We start from the raw sequence: 10211 nt of genomic DNA on the forward strand, positions 1-10211 counted from the left end.
TTTCTTGTTTGATCTTACACATACGCAGACATCTTAGATGTGGACTAAATCTCTATTTGCTTGGTCAAAATAGCTACAAATATATGACTTTATGGAGCAAATTCTGACGGGCCTAAGTATACGTGTCTACTCGTACAAAATGACCCTAAATAAATAGCTAAATAGTTCTTTACATTTCTTTTGATTATATTCATTTTGAAATTATATCCCAAAACCACATGTGTTATATTTGATGCTTAAACTACTCATTATTCTCAAATTGGGCCACGATTTAAATATCTTTACTAGAATTATTTTACTTACTCTTTTGCCACAACACCTTATATATATAGGCAAGCCCTTGTCATTGCATTGCTTGGAGTTGAATCTCCCAACGAGGCATTATTCACACTTGAATAACTACACAGAAACTCATAACTTTCTAAGATTTATCTTTGATATGATTAAACCATCAATTGTGAGCTTCACCCTTGTTCGACTTGCATCTCATGTGTAAATTCCTTAGTTTGAACAATCATAATTAGTCTTGTACAACATACGCTAGAGGAGTAGACAAGTGGCATATGATGGAAGAAAGCGTTCGCCCTTTCTATCATGAGGGGGCATGACTAGTATGCTCTTTTGATTTGATGTGGGTGCATGACCGGCTAGATGTAGGATGCTCTCGAGGTTTTGAGTATCCCAGTAGTTCTTGGGTTGCAATAGTGTAACAGTCTATTAGAAATTGGGATGAATATTGATGAGCTTTGAGCCATGCATGTGTGCAAGTTATTATTGTGATAAGTAAACCTTTATTTTGTTGGCATAGTGCTATGAGAATCTTTCAAGGGATATTGATTGCATTGCCATGAGATTTGTTTGCTGTAAAGTGTGGCTATGGCTCCTTCTAGAGCTTTGAGAGACTCCTTGGGATGTAGTTTACATATGCAGGTGCACGCACGCACACGCACGCGCGCGTGCACACACACACACACACACACACACACACACACGTGTGTATAATTTATATGCATACATGCATGTGTGTGTGTGTGTGTGTAGAGAGAGAGAGAGTTCAATGTGGTAGGAACAATCCCAAGATAGATGCCCTACCGAACACGAGGGGGGCACTTGTCAAGTGTGTGTGTGGGCGTGTGGTCAAGGCCCATTAGTTTAGTTTTAAGTATGAGAAGATTAAGTTAATATTGGATTGGAGGGGTGTCCCACATGGTGTGGTGTCCTTGCATTAGAATATTATGAAGCAAACCTCATGCGATGGTGACAAACACCAAGACCTGTAGGCTGGTTTTGTTTAGGATAGAAGACAATTTCTGTTGGTTCAGTGAGACGAGACAATTTCTGTTATAACCCACTTGTTGGGTGTCCTTACATTAGGATGGCAAATAAACTACTTATAATGATAATAATAATAATAGTAATGCATAGTATAGTGGTATCTTAATAATGCTACAAGAAGAAAAAAACACAAGATCTCTGTCTGTTCAGTTTGTATTACGTAATGATGGAAGACAAGTTCTGGTTGCCAGAGATAGAAGACAATTTCTGTTACAAAGTTCAGTGCATATGTGGATGTGGGAAATATTTTTGGCTGGGCACAGTGGCAGCAGGTTTCCCTATAAAGTTATTCTGGTGGCCTATCCTTTCATCTCTCGCCATCAGTCAATCAATCAATCAATCACCGTGGGCTGGGCTGTACTTGCATCGAGGCGAGGAAAGGGTTACAATCACAGTTGTTCCCCGAAAAGCAGGAGCACGAGATGAATTCTCTGAATCTCGAGACAGATCTATCGTCTCAGCTTTTGCTAAATTTGCGAATGGGTCATGCGTGACAGCAGCAAGATTAATGCCGATAACGACGATAATGGTGATAGTAATGATGCTGACGGTGATGATATAAACCAGGTATTGTTTAACATGGTGACGGTGCCATCCATCTGCCTAGATTTAATCTGCATGTGACACCTGTGGGCACGGACACAGACACAGATAGAGATGGAGGTACTGGGAGGAGGAGGACAGCGCTAGCTCTGAGCCTGAGCCTGAGCCTGAGCCTGAGAGAGAGAGAGAGAGAGAGCGCTTGCGTTTACGAAATAAAAAAGAGAGAGAGCTTGCTGGTTCCGACTGCTGGGCCCTCTTCATCTTAGCTACCCACAACCATTGCTGCATCTTCAGAAGAGAAATGGGTTTGTCCATGCTTTGGAGCAGAGACATGGGCATCTCCCTGCTGGTTTTGGCCACCACCGCCTTCTTCTTCACGGCTTTGAAGGCCCTTCTGTATCTGTGGTGGGAGCCCCACCGCGCCAAGAGATTATTCGAGGCGCAGGGCGTCAAATGTCTGCCCTACCGCCCCCTCCATGGGAATCTGGCCGAGTTTGCGGCCTTGGGGAAGGCTGCACGCGCCAATCCCATGCCTGAGGTCTCCCACGACATCGCTCCTCGCATCCTGCCTCACCTCTACAAGTGGTCCAAACAGTATGGTAAGACCTCTTTGTGCAAAGAATGAAATGATCACTTAAGTTTGATTCCCCAAGGTCTTCTCACGTCTCAAAACCCTGTAACTTTAATTGACTGCTGGCGTCAAAGTGAGCAGTTTCTTCTGTTAATTGTTGTTTTCTGCACACGCACTGTCATCTTATCGGATGCATTTTGATCATGTGGGTCCGCAATGATTTGCTGTGAGGTTTTGTACTGCAGATTTCCATTGTTAATCACCGACAGGTTCAAGGTACATGTGATGTGATCAGCAATGGAATGACCATGTTACTGTTGCACATATGCTTATTTGGTGGGCCGTTAACCATAGATGCTATAGATTATGCATCTGAAAGTTCTGTTAGCCAGTCCAGTAGTATGTTTCACTCCATATAATGTGATCAGTCGTGTTTGTTTAGACTAGGAAAGTGGAAACATTGTCTGCCACCCAACATTCATAATAACACAGCGCATTTTACTGTAATGTGAGCAGGTGATCTTTTTGTATACTGGTTTGGACCTGAACCCCATATCATACTGTCAGAACCTGAGCAAGCAAAGGAAATCTTGTCAAATAAGTTTGGGTTCTATACAAAGGGCAGAAGGCCTGACAGTGGGGACTTGGGTGGCCTAGGACTGGCAACTTTGGAAGGTGAAAAATGGGCACAACATAGGCGGATCATGAATCCAGCTTTCTACTATGAAAAGCTCAAGGTAAGTTTCTGCTCTTATACCATGAATGACATTGGCAAATGAAGAGGCCTTGAAAGGATCCCCTGTATTACTTCACATGAAAGAGGAGATGAACTAAGGCCTCCTGAGTATTTCCAAGCTCATAAAATTTTCCTGATGCATGTATGCATAAAAGTGATAATATTCATGGGTAGACTGGGATGCTTGGTAGGACCCTCATCTGGATCAGGGTATGCTTTCTAAGATTACTGTGGCTGTGTTGGTTGCAGGCCATGACTCCAACAATGGCTGCTTGCACTGCTGCTATGATGGAGGAATGGGAAGCTCAAGAGGAGAAAAAGGTAGAAATCGACATCCATACTGCATTCAAAAATTTGACTGCAGATATTATTGCTCATACAGCCTTCGGAAGCAGCTTCGCAGAAGGTAAGCAAGTCTTCGAGATGCAGCATGAGCAGCAGGTTGTAGTTGCCAGAATCAGTGGCACCATGTATATACCAGGGTCAAGGTTAGCATGTACTCGCAAAATATGCCTTATTACTAATTCCCCTCTTCTTTCCTCCCTCTGAACAGCTCTGCTTCTGGTAAATGTTGTCACATTGTCCTTGCTGTCTTGTGTAGATTTGTTCCAACCCCCACCAATCGCTACCGCTGGAGGTTGAAAAAACAAATATTTGATATCCTTCACCAGTTGATCAAAAAGCGCATGGAGTCCAGCGAAATCAGCAAGGTAGATGGGTATGGTGATGATTTGCTTGGCCTTATGCTTGCTGCAAACAAAGGAGAATTGCAGGGAAGTCAGAAGAACCTGAGTATGGGAATTGATGAGATTGTAGACGAGTGCAAGACCTTCTTCTTTGCTGGCCATGAAACCACATCCACCTTGCTCACATGGACATTTCTACTGCTGGCAACTAGCCCTGAATGGCAGGAGCGGGTAAGAGAAGAGGTGCATGCAGTGTGTGGTACGGAGCTACCAACAGCAGAGTCAATCAATCAGTTGAAAACTGTGAGTATTTAAGTCTCGATACTTTCTTCTCATGCAAGTAGGTCATCAATATCTCATCCACAACAGTTATTGAGAGAGGCATGGCACTCTGCTTGTCTCAAATTTTCCATTCAAGGAACTCTGCTCATCGTACTTGAGTTTGAGAAAGATTTGTCTCTTTTATTGTTGATAAGGTTTAGAAGCCAAAACCCAACATAAAATATGCTTATACCTAGAGTATGCTGGAAAAAATATGAAGATAGACTTCAAAGATGAGCACTGAGGGTGGTCTTTGTTTTTCTTAATTCAGCCAAAGGGGCATCTTGCATGCATGTGTTCGTTGTGCTTTATGCATGCATCCTCACACTCCCATTCATTAGTATGGTCCTATAGTCAGCTCTGTTTCTATCACTTAACTTTGTATGGTGGTGAGATACCCATGATTGTATATAATTTTTCATGAAATTGTCAGTGGACTGAGTAGTTGACATGGTGGATGTGATTTTAGAAGCACTGGAGAAAGGGCTGTGCTGTGGTTGTAGCTAGCTAATTGTGATTTATTTCTTGCAGGTGACCATGGTGTTGAATGAAGCACTTCGATTGTATCCTCCTGCAGTGGTTGTGTTCAGGAGAGCATCTACTGATTTGTACCTTGGAAAGATTTTAATTCCTGCAGGGACTGTGCTAGTAGTACCATTCATTGCATGGCACCATGACCCAAAATTTTGGGGGCCCAATGCATCTGAATTCTCCCCAGAGAGATTTAGTGGTGGAATTGGCAAAGCAAGCACAGGGAATGGAGTCTTCTTGCCCTTCTCCATTGGACCACGCAACTGTATAGGGCAGACATTTGCCATGCTAGAAGCAAAAGTGGTGTTATCAGCTATAGTGCAGCGCTACCGGTTTCGGCTTTCCCCTGCTTATCGTCATGCTCCCACCATTGTCCTGACCCTGCAGCCTCAGTTTGGCATGCCACTTCTCTTTGAAAAGCTCTGACCAACATGCTCATAAAATGTGCCATTCAGTTGAGAAGGGGCATATACCCGGAATGAGGCTGTTTACGCTTTCAATTTGCAGATGACACGAGTAGCATGATGGCTATATATATATATATATATATGTATATGTATATCATAATGTGTGGAGCCAAGAGTATGTTCCACCAACTGAAGAGTCAAACAAGGTGCAGGAGTAGTTAAAAATTGCTATAGTCACAGGGCTTGCTGTGCTATTCCTTTGCTGGTTATGTGCATAGACTACTGTAAATAAGTCTACTGCTTCAGAGGCTTTTAAAAGCATATTGTATACCACTTTGGACACATGCTCTTTCTTTCCTAGGAGATCTAAAAGCACATATCCTATATAACCATATCCACTATAGCTCTTATCACATTCCTAGCTTTGTAGTCTTTTGCATTCAATTGACGTGCATCTTCAAAACATTGTGAGTTTCATATTGATCTCTTTTGAAGCGAGTTGAATGTCCTTTCAAGGGTGATGGCCTAGCATTGATACTAATTCTTGCCCACTTGAGCTTTCAGTTGGTCCTCCTTGGTAGGGTAATCAAAGGGGAGCTCTATTGTTCATTCACCTTGCGAGCTATCCTTTGTCCATAGAAATGCTAATGTGGCTCTTTCCCACTCTCATGATGATGTATGATGAATATTTGGAGGGAAGGTGTCCCCCCTTGCGAGTGCTCCCCACACACACAAAAAAAAAAAGTGAAGTTGAATGCTAGCTTGCTTGGGGAGGTTTGTCATTACATATTATCCTCAAGACACGACAATCAGCTTTTTGCAAAGTTTTGTCCTTTTACTCGTTTTTTCCCCTCAACCACTCGATAGGGCATATCACTATCTTAGCCAACTAGTGGTCGTACGACGAAGGTGAACATCTTGCGTGTGCTTGTACCAATGTTTTGCAAAGGGGAGCCTTATGTAATCCAAGCCATGTGATGAAATCTTCTTCCCTAATGGGAGCATTGTTTATTTCTCAACTTTTGCTTGGGGAGGTTTGTCATTACATATTATCCTCAAGACATGACAATCAGCTTTTTGCAAAGTTTTGTCCTTTTACTCGTTTTTTCCCCTCAACCGCTCGATAGGGCATATCACTATCTTAGCCAACTAGTGGTCGTACGACGAAGGTGAACATCTTGCGTGTGCTTGTACCAATGTTTTGCAAAGGGGAGCCTTATGTAATCCAAGCCATGTGATGAAATCTTCTTCCCTAATGGGAGCATTGTTTATTTCTCAACTTCAATGCTAAAGCAATAGTAGGCAAAGATTCATGCTCTTAACATCATCAATGCAAATGTGAATACACATTATAAAGCTACATGATAGGCTTTTGTCTAATGGGGGTAATAGATAGTCATTTTCTTAACTAGGATTGACATCCTAGTTGTAAGTACATACAAAGCTTTCTAACCATCTAGATTGTCTAGCCAGACATTTGACACCACCCTAACCTCTCCTTGAGAGGGAACCTTCGTGAATATAATTTTGAGTTGCATAGAATTTTTGGTATTCTTGGATGATTAAAACATGGATCCTAGACTCCCAACATCTATTGGAAATAAAGTAGGGACTATGAACTTGGAAAGAAGATGGAAGCAAACCTAAGGAATTTATAGATGTTTTTAAGAATCAAGTCTATGATATTATAGCAGGAGTGATGGCTAAGTTATCCAAAAACAATTAGAGAAAAACATCTAAGGAGATGAGATGGAAGGAAATTGAAAGCCAATTGACAATGCAACAATACTAAGCACCTCTCTTCAAATCTCTTCCTCCCCTCTCTCTCAAAACATGGTAGAAAGATGAAGATAAGAAAGCAAAGAAAGAGATAAAAGCCAACTCATTGTCTCTCAAATGAAGGCAAAGAAAGAGAGAAAAGCAAGCACTCTAAAAAAGATTAAAAGCCAACCCATTGTCTCAATGTAGTACGGAAGAGGGAAACTTGCTCATTGAAGCTAGAAGTACACGAGTGAATCAACAAAGAAGATGGAGGCAAGAGAAGATATAATCTTGTTTATTTTTGCACCCATTAGAATAAATTCATTTTCCTTATCCCCCCCTTCTTTTAACTCTTGGCAACGTGCTCAAACATTCCATTACTTGTAGCCTTTGGGATTTTGGCATGTTGGCATGTTTCTTTTAATTCCACTAACCCACACATGGCACCTTTATGAGCGTAGAAACGTTTTAATTACAAATTGTATGAGAGTGAGCGGAGCACTTGTAAATGATTATAGAATAAATGTTTGAGATTCTTACATAAAACCTAAATTTCCAATTTGTCATGGGTGCCTAATGCATTTGGTACGTTTTTAGCGTTTTTGCATTTTGGGATGAGCTTTCACTTAACTTCAATATTATCACTTGCATATGCTAGCTAATGATTTATTATAGTTGTAAATTTAAATTTTGAACATAAGCACATAAATTTCCATCATGGATTGAGCAAGGTGTACATGTGTGAGATCGGTTATTCGTCGTTCAATCCGTACCAAACACACAATGCCTCCTATTCTACTGCATGATAAGAATATGAGCTTCTTAGATGAATTGGTTCTGTCTCAGTGATAGAACGAAAGTGTTAGGCTTTATAGGAGCTCGACAATGGGATAATAGATAGAAACTCATATTGATTCAAGAGCTCAATATGCCCACAATTCAGTTACCTCTCACAAAAGCCTCTCACGAAAGTTGGATTATAATCTTGCTTTAGACCATCTAAGCTTTCTCACTTATTGTAAATAAAGAAAGCTAGAGATCCAAAAAATATACTAGACTCATCTCCTTGCCTTCTCCACATTGTAGTCCAAAGGGTATAGATGGCTTGTTGGTGGTCTCATGATTTTCTTAACTGAGGGTGTCGCCTCTCCTCCTTTGCATCAACACCATTGTAGCTCCATTGCTAAGAGAAGGTAAAGGAGAAGAAAAGTATAAAGAATAGTTTCTTCCAATCGATGCCTCCCACTCACACACTCTCTCCCCCTCACACACTAGCTCTCACTCAACCTCTTACCCTCTAAACTATGGAAGCAAGAGCGAAATAATAGATGGAAACAATCATAAATATGAGCTCCACTTTCACTTGGTCTCTTACTCAACGCACTCTACCAGTCTCTCTCTCTCTCTCTCTCTCTCTCTCTCTCAAGTAATGGTTACCACAAGATAATACATAAGAAGATAGAAGATTGGAAACTCAAAAGTTACACAACTATGAATGAGATCTCTATTTACTTTTACACATTACATACATTAGGGTTCGAGACTTCACTTTAGGATGTTGGGCACCTTCTACCCATTTTCGTTTGACTTGTGACTTGGTCCCTTTCCTTTTTGTGTACACTTTGGCCTTTGTGGACACAATCTAAGTTAAGTAGAGAATGCCAACAACCCTCACATTCATTTTGAGTCTTCTCATGTAACAACGAATTATTACAATTTGAACAAAGTGAGCATAGCTCTCACTTAATTTGTACCACAAAAAAATTTATTTAATCCATAAGTGAGTTTGGAAAGCGGAGCATGTGCATGTAACAAATGAGTAGTGATGGCTAAGTTATCAAAAATAGTTAGAGAAAATCAACATCTGAAGAGAGGAGATGGTAGGAAATTGAAAGCCAATTGATAATGCTAGAATACTAAGCACCTCTCTCTTCAAATCTTTTCCTCCCCCCTCTCTCAAAACATGGTAGAAAGATGAAGATAAGAAAGCAAAGAAAGAGATAAAAGCCAACTCGTTGTCTCTCTAATGTAGGCAAAGAAAGAGAGAAAAGCCAACACCGTAAACAAGATTAAAAGCCAACCCATTGTCTCAATGTAGTATAGAAGAGGATGACTTGTTCATACAAGCCAGGAGTACACAATTGAGTCAACAAAGAAGATGGAGGCAAGAGAAGAGACAATCTTGTTTGTTTTTGTAGCCAATAAAATGAATTCATTTTCCTTTACCCCCCCCTCTCCCCCCCCCCCCCCCCCCCCCCCCCCCTCTTCCTTTTTAACTCTTGGCAGTGTGCTTAAACATTCCATTACTTGTAGACTTTGGGATTTTGGCATGTTGGCATGTTTCTTTTAATTCCACTAACCCACACATGGCACGTTTATGAGCGTAGAAAAAATTTAATTAAAAGTTGTATGAGAGTGAGTGGAGCACTTGTAAGTGCTTTTAGAATAAATGTTTGAGGTTCTTACATAATAAACCTAAATTTCCAATTTGTCACGGGTGCCTAATGTATTTGGTACATTTTTAGAGTTTTTGCATTGAGATGAGATTTCACGTAACTTCAATATTATCACTTGCATATGCCAGATAATGAGTTATTATAGTTGTGAATTTAAATTTTGAGCATAAGCACATAAATCACCATCATGGATTGAGCAAGGAGTACATGTGTGAGGTCGGTTATTCATCGTTCTATCCGTATCAAGCACACAATGCCTATCATTCTACCGCATGATAAGAATATGAGCTTCTTAGATGAATTTGTTGTCTTTGTCTCAGTGATAGAATGAAAGTGTTAGGCTCTATAGGAGCTCGACAATAGCTCGACAATGGGTATTAGATGGAAACTCATATTGATTCAAGAGCTCAATATGCCCACAATTCAATTACCTCTCACATAGTTGAATTATACTCTTGCTTTAGAACATCGAAGCTTTCTCACGCATTGTAAATAAAGAACGCTAGAGATCCAAAAATACAGTAGACTCACCTCCTTGCCTTCTCCACATTGTAGTCTAAAGGGTATAGATGGCTTGTTGGTGGTCTCATGATTTTCTTAACTCTGGGTGTCACCCCTCCTCCTTTGCATCCACACCATTGTAGCTCCAATGCTAAGAGAAGATAAAAGAGAAGAAAAGGATAAAGAATAGTTTCTTCCAATCGATACCTCCCACTCACACACACACACACTCTCTCTCCCTTGCACACTAGCTCTCACTCAACCTCTTACCCTCCAAACTATGGAAGTAAGAGCAAAAGAAGAGATGGAAACAATGATAAATATGAGCTTCAATTTCACTTGGTCTCTTACTCAACACACTCT

At 40.8% G+C, this 10211-nt stretch overlaps 1 protein-coding gene across 1 annotated transcript; it reads left to right on the forward strand.

Moving 5' to 3' along the window:
• The first annotated feature begins 1583 nt into the window (after positions 1 to 1583).
• LOC148030634 (cytochrome P450 CYP72A616-like) lies at positions 1584 to 5671 on the forward strand. The gene is made up of 5 exons (XM_087686971.1): positions 1584 to 2477; positions 2966 to 3186; positions 3435 to 3673; positions 3787 to 4174; positions 4724 to 5671. The coding sequence occupies exons 1-5, from the start codon at positions 2180 to 2182 to the stop codon at positions 5147 to 5149; spliced, it is 1572 nt and encodes a 523-aa protein (XP_087543097.1). The 5' UTR covers positions 1584 to 2179; the 3' UTR covers positions 5150 to 5671.
• Positions 5672 to 10211: the final 4540 nt, after the last annotated feature.

Source organism: Lygodium microphyllum, chromosome 10 (genome assembly GCF_053477565.2).
Source record: "Lygodium microphyllum isolate KBCC chromosome 10, Lygodium_microphyllum_v1.1.10, whole genome shotgun sequence".
NCBI lineage: Eukaryota > Viridiplantae > Streptophyta > Polypodiopsida > Schizaeales > Lygodiaceae > Lygodium > Lygodium microphyllum.